We start from the raw sequence: 13,582 nt of genomic DNA on the forward strand, positions 1-13,582 counted from the left end.
CTAACCAGCACATCTCTGGGCTCTATGAGCAATTTAACATGGTCAATCCACCTAACCAGCACACGTTTGGACTGTGAGGGGAAACTGGAGCACCCGAAGGAAGCCCATGCATACACAGGGAGAATGTGCAAACTCCACACAGACAGTAACCCGAGGGTGGAATCAAACCCAGATCCCTGGCGCTGTGAGGCAGTCATGCTAACCCCTGAGACACTGTGCCACCCTTTAAAAGCTGAAAAAGCCGAAGAGGTTGAGTTGGTTGGGCCTGTACCTGGAGTTTTGAAGAATGAGGGGTGGACTTATTCAAACATACAAGACTCCGAGGGGACTTGACAAGGTCAATGCAAAGAGGTTGTTTCTCCTTGGAAGTGGGTCGAGACCAGAGGGTGTAGTCTCAGAATAAGAGGTTGTATGTTTAAGACAAGCTTGTGGAGGACTATCTATAAGCAAAGATTGGAAAGACTGGGGTTGTTTTCATGGGAACAGAGAGTGCCGAAGGGAGATTTCATAAAGGAATGTGAAATGATGTGTGGTCTAGTTAAAGTGGAAAAGAAGGTGTCTCCCTTCACAGGGGACAGATATTTAAAGTATGGTTTTTGATTAATTCCTTGCATACGGGTGTCACTTTATTGTCCATCCCTAATTGCCCAGAGGGCAGTTAAGAGTGAACTACGTTGCTGTGGGTCTGGAGTCACATGTAGGCCAGACCAGGTTAAGGACTGCAGTTTCCTTCCCTAAGGGACATTAGTGAACCAGATTAACTTTTCCAAAAGTTGACAATGGTTACATGGTCATCATTAGACTGTTAATTCCAGATTTTTATTTCATTCAAATTCCATCATTTGACATGACAGGATTCGAACCTGGGTCCCCAGAACACTACCTGGGTCTCTGGATTTAGTTGAAGGACGAGAGAGGAATTGGTTTTCACTCAGAGCATAGTGGGGGTCTGGAACTTAGCACCTGAGGCTCAAACCTTCATCACATTTTAAAAAAACAATTAGTTATGAGCAGGAATCACAGTAACCTACTGGGGTACAAACCCAAGAGCTGGAAAATGGTGTTAAGTGGGATCGCTGTTTCTCAGCCAACCCGTGCACCGTGAGTTAAATAGCCTCTTTCTGAGCTTTCAACTTTCTGTGCTTTCGTGTTTACTCACTTGGTGGAGCCGTTAAATGTCCAGCAGTTTTCATCAGCTTCTCAGGTGTGTGTAAGATCCACACAATAGGGGTCATTTGCTCATGGTGTCACCATTGGAAACATAAACAAAAGAAATCTGTAGAACAGTTGGCAGATTCATGATTACCCACCATTGTCCAAAGATAAAGTTAACCCCATCAGATGTGAAAAACCGAAAGCAGACCCATTGTAATAAACTCTTCTATTTCCAATGCAAAGATCTGATGATAATGCCTCCTCTGTATAAAGGTACGTCTGTGATACAGCTCACAGCTAGTGATGCTGACGACCCCACATACGGAAACAGCGCTCGAGTGGTGTATAGCATCCTGCAGGGACAGCCATACTTCTCCGTGGAAGCAAGAACAGGTACACAACTATTTTTCCATCTCATCTTTCAATCTCTCACAGGAGCTGTGTGCATCCAGCTATGTCTTCGCTTTGCTATTGGATTCATGAGTTAACCCTGTGTTCCTCTTCCAAGCATCTCCATAGACTCCTCTCCACCCCTACTGCCTCCTCCAACCTCATCTCTAACAACCAGCTTGTATAAGATCTGGAACACAGGAATTAAAAGTTTGGTTCAATCAAATTCCAGGGAACTTCCAAAAAGACCTTTACTTAAAAATATGCCTTTACAAGGTTCCCAAGAAGTGCTGCATGTTTTATGTGTCTCTGAGCGGTGCAGAGATAACATTATTTTCTTTCTGTGCAACAGGTTTATTCATGAGAGTTTATCTTCACAATCACTCTGTACTCACACTTCTGCCAATGTTAGCTTTGAGAAACTTCCAGCATTTCCTGTTGTGTCTGGTTTACTGAGTTAACAACCAGGCTTAGCCAATCCAGCCCATGATGTGGAGATACCAATGTTAGACTGGAGTGGGCAAAATCAGAAGTCACATGACACCAGGTTATAGTCCAACAGATTTATTTAAAATCGTAAGTTTTTGGAGCCCTGCCCCTTTGTCAGGTGAAGTTCTGAAAGTTTGTGATTTTAAATAAATCTGTTGGACTACGACCTGGTTTCGTGTGACCTCTGACAATCCAGCAGAGTGAACATAGGTTAGTTACCAGACTCTTATAATCAAACACAGAACAATTGAAATCTACACTTCCATGATGGATTAAATTAGACAGTCTATTCAAAGAGGCATGACAGCCTGAATGGCGTCAATCCACGTTATATAATTCTGTGACTGATTGATTAATTTCAGAACAGTGAAGCATAAAGATTTCTTTGCATCAGCAAATTTTTATCACAAGCTTGTGTCCTTTTATACAAATGGAATGTGATAGAGGCACCAGCACACATACACATTTTAGAAATATCACAGCCAGGCTTTTGAGAGTCTTGGACAAACAGGATCTAGTTACTTTTCTCGTTTGATTTGATTTGATTTGATTTATTATTGTCGCATGTACCTTGGTTCAGTGAAAAGTTTTGTTTTGCATGCAGTAAAGTGGATCATACCACACAAAGATCATAGGATGATGGGACAGAGTGAGGAATACCAAGTTGCAAATGCAAAGAAGGTGTTCATAAAGTAAGATCAACATTAGATTTGAAATTTGAGAGGTTCTTTCAGAGCAAAGTTAACACTTCGAGTCTGGTATGATTCTTCAGAAGAAGTAATATCGGACTCAAAACATTAACTCAAATGCTCTTTCCACAGATGCTGCCAGACTTGCTGAGTTTCCCCAGCATTGTCAGTGCTTGTTTCAGATTTCCAGAATCCCCAGTATTTTGCTCTTACTATACTCATGTAGATATTTTTAATAAATCTATTCACACACGTTATGACATATCTCCAAAGCTGCTGGGACTTGAACCCAGCCTTCGTGGCCCAAAGGTAGGGACACTACCACCATACCACAAAAATCCAACTAATCAAAATGCAACTGTTGTGCTTTACTCTCGTTGCCACTGAAATAACTCAACAGAGGCCAGCTTTCCCTTCACCAAGTTACCCTTTATTTCCACATGGACAATCCTTGACACTGATCCAGCTCCCTCAGAGCCAGCTCTGAATGAACAGAACCCTCCTATTCATATCTGTCAGCAGGGCTCCCTGACTAGACCAGATTAATAGCCCCAATCAGGGAACTCATACTCTATGAGGTCCATTGGCTGACCTGGTTACAATCACTACAACAATGTTCAGAGTTCAAGACTCTCCGCAAGGACTTTAACACAAGACTCTGAGGGACACCCACTAAGGAAGCACTGCACTGTCAGAGGTGTGGAAATTTGTTGGGATTTTGCACCATGTTCCATCTATCTACTTGGGGTGGGGGGGGGGGGGGGATATAGAAAATTCCATGGTTCTATTTTTGATAAAGAGCAGGGGAGCATTATCTCCAGATGGCTTGACCAATATCTATCCTACAGCCAACATCATGAAATGGGATTATCCAACCAATGTCACGTTCCTGTTTGTGGGAACATGCTGTGTACAAATTGGCTGCAGTGCTTTCTACATTGCACCAGTGACTGTGTCTCATTACGTATTTCATTGAAGGTAAATCTGGTGATATGCAAACATAAGTCTTTCTTTGTTTGCAAGAAATGAAGTCAGAAGTTATCAGACAGCCCAACTTTCAATCGCAATTTTAATGACTGTTCTCCAGGTTAACCCCAAAGTAGGAACATCCTGAGGCAAAGTGAATCCAGCCTCATGCTACTAATCGCTGCTAGTAACTGGTGCCCCCTGCTGATCGTTTCTCAAAGTACTGTAAATTGCAAAACCTCTTTAATTTCTCCAGGTATCATCAGGACAGCATTGTCAAACATGGACCGCGAGGTAAAGGATGGATACCAAGTGGTTGTACAAGCAAAGGACATGGGTGGGCAAATGGGAGGATTATCAGGGACAACAACTGTGAACATCACACTCACGGACGTCAACGACAATCCTCCGAGATTCCCTCACAGTAAGTGCCTGTGTCATCAACTGCTGCAGTTACCAAACACTTACCATGATTATTAAACTGTCAGAGAAGATGTTTTCACAAAAAAAAACTTGAAAGGAATAACTTTGGTTCTGTTACACAGGGAGCTAAAGACATTATTACATCAAAATTAAAATAATTATGCGGTTTCTTTTCTAGAATTTAGATTTAGCTTTATTGTCACATGTACTCACATGAGTACAGTGAAAAGTTTACAATTTGACACTTAGGGCACCATCTGATGTATAAAGGTCCTGGGATAAAGAATTTTTGATATCATCTAATCAATCCGATCAGAGATACTATTACACACTTCTAGAGGAGGAGAAATTTGAGTCCAGACCTCCTGCCTCAAAGGTAGGGACACTACCACTGCACCATAAGAGTCCTTTTTTTAGTGCCTGTATTGATTAGCAGGTAGAAAACATTTATCAAGAGTTTCAAACCTGGTGATACAATTGATGCAGCTGGTTTTAATGGATTGACATTTTAATCAACTGGTTAAGGCACATCACTGGAGCTGGTAGGACTTGAATCAACATCCCCTGGCTCAGAGATACAGACACTACCACTGTATCACAAGAGTCCTGGAGTTTCAGCGTATAGCCATTGTATTAGATGTTTGTCACACCAGTGAATCCTACTCAGTTTTTTCGAGTTGATCATTGCCCATACAACTCCAAAGATCTTTTTAAAACATGAATTAGTGGCTCTGAGCAAAGGTGCCCCCAGTATATGTCAGTTGGTTGGTCAGGCTTTGGAGAGATTACTGAATTTTACTTTGTTTAAACAACAACTGTTTTATTATACAATAGGAATTAAACATAGTTCTGTATAACCAGGTCAAAATAATACAGTTTCCATAACCATTCTTCCTCAACGTCTCTCAGTTAAGTGTTTTCTCACATGATCTATATTAGAAGTTCCAACTTTAAACTTTATAAACCTTATAGTTATCTGACCCATTCACATCCCTCACAATTTCCCAAGAGATACAATGGTGACAATGGCCATGTGTTATGTGCCCTATTGACTCTTATAGAGAAGTTATAATTGGCAATGTTTCATTGACCATGCATTTCAAAGTTCCCAAAGGGGGAGCCTGTAATTATTTCTCATCAATCTGTCCAGGGATGACACACCTCAGGAACCGGTGGAAGGTGGGGCACAGAGGTAGAAACACTATCACTGTCTCACAAGAACCCAAAAGGGAGCCTGTTCAGAGATGTTAAGACACACCTCCAGTGCAGCTAGGAGTTGAACCCAGGCCTCCTGAGTCAGTGGTAGGAATATTACCACTGCATTAGATTCCCTACAGTATGGAAACCAGCCTTTCGGCCCAACCAGTCCACACTGACATTCTGCAGAGTAGCCCACCCAGACCCATTTCCCTGTGACTAATGCACGTAGCACTATGGGCAATTTAGCATGGCCAATCCACCTAACCTGCACATCTTTGGAGTGTGGGAGGAAACTGGAACACCCAGAGGAAACCCACGCAGACATGGGGAGAATGTGCAAACTCCACACAGGCAGTCACCCGAGGCTGGAATCGAACCTGGGACCTTGATGTTGGGAAGTAGCAGTGCTAACCACTGAGCCACCTTGCCACATGGAGACCAGTATGTCTTGCACAGATAATAAGGCAGCATTGAAACATGATTGCCAAAAAGGGAGCCTATACGTTCCAAATGTTAATGATGGTCTCCTGGCAATTTATGCTCAATGGTCACACATCAATCATTTCAGGAACACCTAGAACACCAGCAATTTAACAAACAATCAAACTTGGAATGGTTTCTGACTGTAGTGGGCCTCAAACATGCACTCATTGCTGTCTTTCATCTTCCGAATAGCTAGTTTTAAAGGGCCCAGTGCGTTATGCAACATCTTAAAAACAGAAAGTATTTAAAATCATTTAAAAACTTAATTTTACTTGCACTACAACTGAAAGAACTTCTCAACTTAAAACATAAGGGATTTTTAACTCCACTCAGCAAGTCCCAGCAAAACAGCAATTTGATAATGAATGGGTATCCATTTTCTTTGTGATGTTGACTGGGGGACACATATGGCCTGGGACACCAGGGAAAACATTTCTCTACTTTGTCAAAATAGTGCTGTGAGATCTTTCAAGCCAGCCGAGTGGGTAGTGGAAACCTTGGTTTAGCAGCTCATCTGAAAGACAGCACTTCTGACAGTGCAGCACTCCCCTGATACTGCAACACACCATCAACCTGGATTTGGTTATGATCGAGCAATGGAGTGGGACTTGAAGGCAAAACCTTGTGACTCACAGGCAAGTAAAAGAGGAAATACCCTTTGAGTGTATGAGACAGTCCCTTCTGATTGACCTCTGATCCTGCCCATCTATCTTCTCAATGTATTGCTGAGATTGCAAGACAATGACGGAGATGGCCCTCACTGGCATCTGTTGTCTATTGCTGATTAGCTAAAGAAGACAGTGATGAAACTTCACCTTGAGCCAGTGTAGGTCGTAGTGACTTTTTGGAGTCATTGAAGAGTTACTCACATTGGCATGGGGAGGGAGTTACTTTTGGAGAGCTCAATTATAGATGGATTTCCTTCCTGAAAAGACAATAGTGAGACAGATGGTCATTTTCAACAAACAGACAGTGACATGGTCACTTTCACCAACTCCATTTTATGTGTGTTTTTTTTTAAGAAACTGAATTCAGTCTCAAACTATCACGGTAAAATGTCTCTGAATTACCCAGTCAGAAATCACACGACACCAGATTATAGTCCAACAGGTTTATTTGAAAACACAAACTTTCAGATCACTGCTTTTGGAGTGTCCTTCACCTGATGGAGGAGCAGTGCTCCAAAAGCTTGGTTTTTCAGATAAACCTGTTGGACTGTAACAGTGTGATTTTTGACCTTGTCCACCGCAGTCCAACAGTGGCACCTCCACATCTGAATTACCTGGTCATTAATAGTGACAGGTAAGTTAATTCATTCAGCATGTGCGTTAAACTCCTTCCACTGTAACAGTCTACTACCTCCTAAATGAAGCTGGTGATTTTGTCACAGCCATTTGCCAAGAGGTCCATTCCATTGCTTGGTTTTTTTTTAGACAAACAATTTCCTGAGATCACTTCTAGTCACCTTTCACTGGTTTGCACGTGTGTCCTTTCATCTTACTCCCAAGGTCCTAGTTGTGTTCTAATGTATCTCTTCTACATCATTTGCTACAGAGGTGCAGCAGTGGTGACACTATCTCTAGGCCAGAAGCCCAGGGTTCAAATCCCACATCGTGTTGGCTGGGCCAGGTATGTTTGTGGCATGGCCATAAAGGCCAGTTATTATCCTGTGAATCCTGACACACAGGCGGGGTCAAGCTGAACAGTTTCCTGGTCTGCCATCCTACAAATAATGACGTGGAGGTGCCAGTGTTGGACTGGGGTGGACAAAGTTAAAAATCACACAACGTCAGGTTACAGTCCAATAGGTTTATTTGGAAGCACTAGCTTTCTGAGCGCTGCTCCTTCACCAGGTAGCTAGTGGGGCAGGATCATAAGACACAGAATTTATAACACAAGATCATCGTGTCATGCAACTAATATGATATATTGAACAAACCTAAAACATTCTCAAAGGTGAAACACTTAGCAGCAATCTAGGTTTGTTTAATATATTATATCAGTTGGATGACACTATGATCTTTTACTATAAATTCTGTGTCTTATGATCCTACCCCACTAGCTACCTGATGAAGGAGCAGTGCTCCGAAAACTAGTGCTTCCAAATAAACCTATCAGACTATATCCTTGTGTTGTGTGATTTTTAACTTTATCTTACAAATAGCAACAGCAATCCACTGTGTTCCTCTGCCCATGTGTGGAGATTAATCCAATGGAAGACAATCCTTGAAAGTAAGGATGGGACAAAAGACAGATGCACACTGTCATTCAGGTTCCAGATCAGACAGGCCTGTAGCTTTCAGAAAGTTACAGCGCGTCATGACATGTGAATTCAGATAAGAAAGTACCTGCCTCTTCTTCAGTCCCTCTCAGTGTAACATAGTACAGCAAAATCTGCGGAATTGTAGCCATGTAAATGGTTAGCGATGTTAATAAACTTCAAGATAACTGCCTCAGCAAGAAGCCAACTCTCTGCAGTATGCATTATGCAGACTGACAGACAAAAAAAAACCACGTATTGCACCAGTCACAACATTGGCTATTTTATAAATCCTTATAGGATCAAATCTTCCAAATCCTGAAATGTCTCTGAGCCAGGACCTATACCAGGATACCAGGACCTATAAGCCTGTGATAATGGCTCTAGACTAGCAATCCTGAGGTTTGCAGTATTGTTGGAGAGACAGGTGTTTACATGAGGAGCTGGCAGAATTTCAGGTCAATTAACAAATTCTAGTCTCCACAATGGAGATCACGAGGCTACTAGATTATTGTAAGATCCCACCTTCAGGAAAGAAAGCTTGTCCAAGGATGTGCAGGCAAGGTGGGTTAGCCATGAGAAATGCAAGGTCAGAGGGATAGGGTAGGGCTGGGTCTGGGTGGGATCATCTTTGGAGGGATGGTATGTACTTGATGGGCCAAATGGCCAGCTTCCACAGCGTAGGGATTCTATGATTTTCACCTGGTCCAACCTACCTCCAAAACCACAGCTTTGCTTGGAGCTGGAAATGATCATTTGAAACAAAAATCTTGCATTTGCTGAGAAACATGTCCCTAAGTATCGAATAAATTAAATCATTCACGTATTTTACAGTGAAAATCATTGCAGCATAAGAAGGGCATTCTTGGGAAACATATGTCTTTTGTCAATCCTAAATTCCCTGAAAAGGGGTGGGGACGGACTGAACCGAGATTAGAATTTTCTCTCAGAGTCAGTAGGGGGAGCCCTGATACTGCAGCTCAGTCTGGGACCCTGTGGTTTCCTAATTTCAGTTCTGAATTTTACAACAAACATTGGCTTTCTGGTACAGAACCTTCACCCATAAAGAATACACAATTACACCTCATCATTCAATGCCAATTTCTAAAGACCTATTAAATTAAATGAGTACTCTCTCTTAATGTTTGAAATCCAAATAGTAGGTGTGGGCGACGACATTGAGTAATGAGGCAAAGTGCAGAACCCATAACTATATCATAACGTTTAACAGTTGTCAAGTTCAATAGCAATACTAACCCAGCTACAGTGAATGGAAACATAGTAACCATGCAATCAGACTCGTCATGTAAAGGGTCAGATTCAAATTCCATTACAACCATCTAGATGGGGCTTAAGTACAACTAATTCAGCAAGCTGGAGCAAATTGCAGTGTAATGATTTTTTTTTGAAACGCCATGAAAATAGTGGGTTGTTCCTTAAGCCCACCTCATTCATTAATGCAGGAGGTCCCTGAATGACAAACCCTTGTATTTAACGAAGATGATCCCATACAGCAGTGCAGTTTTAAAGACCTGACATTTGAACATTGCCTGTACTTACAAATAGTTGTTCTCTGTGATCCTGCACTGTGTTCTGACATGTATACAAACAGATGGGCGACATTGTGGCTCAAGTGGTTAGCACTGCTGCCTCACAGCGCCAGGGTCCCAGGTTCAATTCCAGCCTCGGGCAACTGACTGTGTGGAGTTTGCACATTCTTCCCGTGTATGCGTGGGTTTCCTCCGTGTGCTCCGGTTTCCTCCCACAGTTCAAAGATGTGCAGGTCAGGTGAATTGGCCATGCTAAATTGCCCATAGTGTTAGGTACATTTGTCAGAGGGAAATGGGTCTGGGTGGGTTACTCTTCAGAGGTTCGGTGTGGACTGTGGGTTGAAGGGCCTGTTTCCACACTGTAGAGAATCTAATCTCTCTCAGACCCCACAACAGAACCCAAGGACGGCCTGTATCCTTCAAGGGGGAGAGATCTGACTTACACATGTTCCCAAACCCTTTGGCATGTGTTGAACTGTTAACTGCGCTCTGAAGTAGCCCAAGACAGCTGCTCATTTGTAGATGGTTCACCCCCCACCATCTGGGTAGTTAACAATTGGTGACTAAGCACTGGCCTCGCCAACAATACCCAAGAATGGAAACTTAACAAGTAGTTATGTGTGTTTCTATCCCCCACCCCTCAGGATTATATCAGATGACAGTGCTGGAAACTGGATTGGTTGGCTCAGCAGTGGGAAGAATTCTTGCTGAAGATGCAGATGAGGGGATCAATGCTGAACTGAGCTACCGGATCATTGACGGAGACAGGATGAACACATTTGACATTGTCACTGATAATAGCAACCAAGTTGGGATTATCATCCTCAAGGAGGTAAGAGTTTTCTGAAATAGAACGAGAACAGTATCGGGCCAGACTCTACTGTGGCCTGGCCTGACAGAGCAACACGAACAATTTACATATCACCCAAACTGCAATAAAATCCTCCAAGGTATATGGCAGGAGTGTTATAAAGCAAACTTTAACATGGAGCCACATGCTGGGTGATGTTGTGGGTTTTAGGGAGGGTAATAAAGGAGGAAAGCGAGGTGACGAAGCCGAGAGGTTTAGAGAAGGAATGGAGTTTAGGGCCTTGGCAGCTGGGAGTCCGACATCAAACGAGGGAGTGATTAATATTAAGGATGTTCGAGAGGTCAGAACGAGAGGAGGACAGATATTTTGGAAGGTTGTTGGGTTGGAGAAGATGACAGACCCTGGGAGGCATGAAGCCATGGAGGGATTTGAATACAAGGATGGCCATTTTAAAATCAAAACTTGTTTGACAAGGAATCAGGGAGCACAGTGGAAAGGGAAGGCTATGATATTTAAGGGCAACTCTACCCAACTTTAAGGGCATTTAAATTGTCATTGGATAAACATATGGCTAAAACTGGAATAGTATAGGATAGCTAGACTTCAGATTGGTTCCACAGGTCGGCACAACATCGAAGGCCAAAGGGCCTGTACTGGGCTATAATGTTCTATGCTCTATGTTCTCTCTGGGAAGCAGAGTTTTGGGTGACCTCATGTTGATGGAGAGTTTATGTGGGAAACCAGTGAGGAAATCAAATTCCCCAGGGCTTCACCCTTCCTTAACACATGAATCTCCCTCAGCTCCATAACCCTCTGAGATATCTGTGCTCATTTAACTCCAGCCTCATGGGTATTCCTGACTGTAAGTGCTCAGCTCCCAGGCTCAAAACTTACACTGTCCCTAAATTCAGAAACAGTAAAGACAGAAGTGAGAATCTCAGCAGCAGATGAACTGAGACAGAGGTGACATTGGTGATTACTTGGAAAAACAAATTCCTTATGTTTAACTCTTTATCTTTCTTTCTCTCTCTCTCTAAGCCTTTAGATTTTGAAACTAAAGACAGCTACACGTTAACTGTGGAAGGAACCAATACACACCTGGACCTGCGGTTTCTAAACTTTGGTCCATTCCGTGATACGACCAGGGTGGTTGTATCAGTTGAAGATGTGGATGAGCCACCACAGTTTGAGATAAGCTTCTACCAGGTGGAGGTTTACGAAGATGTCGCTGTCGGTACTACCATCCAAACTGTTTCGGCCAAAGACCCAGACGCGGCCAATAATTCCATCAGGTATGATGTAGCTTTAGTGTCAAGCCTCAGCTGCCAAAATTAAGAAACAGTGTCATTTTCCCTCCTCAGCGGGGACACTCCTGAATGTACACTAAACATCCCAATTACTCGACTTTCACCAGCAACTGATCCACCTAAACAAGAAACAGAAATTGCTGGAGAAGCTCAGCAAGTCTGCCAGCATCTGCAGAGAGAGAAAACAGTTAACGTTTTGAGTCTGAACAAGAGTCATACTCAAGTCAAAATGTTAATTCTGTTACTCTCTCCAGAAATGCTGTCAGATCTCCAGCGATTTCTGATTCTGTTTCAGATTTCCAGCATGCATAGTTCTTAGAATCATAGATTCCCTCTGTGTGAGAGCAGGCCATTCAGCCCATCAAGCCCACCGACCCTCTGAAGAGCATCTCACCAAGACTTACACCCCTTTCCTATCCCTGCATTTCCCATGAGGCCAATCCACCTAATCTACACACCTTTGGACTTCTTTGTTTTATGGAACTAATCCACTGAGCCTTCGTGACCCTCAATAGCAGTTTTAGTGCCACAAATCCACTGCGTTATTATTTATTCATTCAGGAGTGTGCCATCACTGGCTGCCTTAGAGAAGGAGCTGGTGAGCAATTATCTTGAACCGGGGCAGTCCATGCCGAAGTAATCACCTTTAAGAATATAATTTATGACTAAGTTCCCTTTCCAGTTCTCCGGCTGGCCCCAGTAAGTCTAATTAAGTCAATGCACAGATTACTGTGGTAAGAACGCTGTCTCAGATTATACATTTCCTCTGTCATATTTTCGGTACATTTCCAGCCCCTCCATAATTTATTACTGCATATTTATTTTTTGCTGCAGAATTCATCTCTCCCACTTACTCCCTTGCTGCACAGCACAGAGGGTGTGAATAATGATCAACATCTCTCTGAGTGCTGTACTCCCAAAGGTAGTGATACACACGTTTCTTTGATTGAGGAATGCCTTGTCAAATGGATTAATAACCAGTGATCATATTAAATGAGAAGCATAAAGTGAATGTGTCACATGAAAAGAATGTTTGAATAACCTTTCAGAAAGCAGCTGTTTATTTTTGGTGGCTTCCACACATATTCTGTGCTCCCTCCAGGTTAATGTAATGAGCCCTGTTTGCACTTTGGAAGACTCTCCCCACTCACACCTTCATCCCTAATCATACCTTCATATACCCTCCAGGATCTCCTGTCAATCTCTATAGGCCTCAGAGGTCTGCACATTCCCCAGGTGGAAAACCACTGCCCTTGGAAATGCAGCACTGAGTCAGACACAGAAAAACATCTGGCGTTTGTCAAACACATTGATCTCTCCTGTTCTGTGTGTTCTGTGGTGGTTGTATTATGAATGCATTCTGCGCATTTGTGTGCTTGATGTGTTTGTTTATGTTTTGCCTGTGTTGTGTGTGTGTTTGATGAATGTGTCACGTATGATGTCATAGAGTAGAATCATAGAATCCCTACAGTGTGGAAACAGGCCCTTCGGCCCAACGAGTCCACACCAACTCTGTGAAGAGTAATCTACCCAGACCTATTCCCCTACATTTACCCCTGACTAATGCACCTAACCTACACATCCCTGAACACTACAGGCAATTTAGCATGGCCAATTCACCTGACCTATACAGCTTTGGATAGTGGGAGGAAATCAGAGCACTCAGAAGAAACCCACGCAGACACAGAGAGCTTGTCCAAACTCCACACAGACAGCCACCTGAGGCTAGAATCGAACCCAGGTCCCTGGCGCTGTGAGGCAGCAGTGCTAACCATTGAGCTTGCCCGTGTGTGTATGCCTCGGTTATGTGTGCGTGATATGCGTTTGTGTCACTTGTGTGTCATATGTGTTTGTGTCAT

General features: G+C 43.0%; 1 protein-coding gene across 3 annotated transcripts in view; it reads left to right on the plus strand.

Annotated features, from left to right (window-relative positions):
* LOC140464832 (cadherin-20-like) overlaps nucleotides 1-13,582 on the plus strand; it is a 160,796-nt gene that overhangs the window by 116,072 nt on the left and 31,142 nt on the right. For all 3 annotated transcript variants that reach the window (XM_072560337.1, XM_072560339.1, XM_072560340.1), the window contains 4 exons: nucleotides 1,429-1,548; nucleotides 3,946-4,113; nucleotides 10,250-10,437; nucleotides 11,455-11,708. In XM_072560337.1, coding sequence (XP_072416438.1) covers nucleotides 1,429-1,548; nucleotides 3,946-4,113; nucleotides 10,250-10,437; nucleotides 11,455-11,708 — 730 coding nt within the window. The remainder of the gene's footprint in view (nucleotides 1-1,428; nucleotides 1,549-3,945; nucleotides 4,114-10,249; nucleotides 10,438-11,454; nucleotides 11,709-13,582) is intronic.

Source organism: Chiloscyllium punctatum, chromosome 41 (assembly GCF_047496795.1).
Source record: "Chiloscyllium punctatum isolate Juve2018m chromosome 41, sChiPun1.3, whole genome shotgun sequence".
In the NCBI taxonomy this organism is placed as follows: Eukaryota; Metazoa; Chordata; class Chondrichthyes; order Orectolobiformes; family Hemiscylliidae; genus Chiloscyllium; species Chiloscyllium punctatum.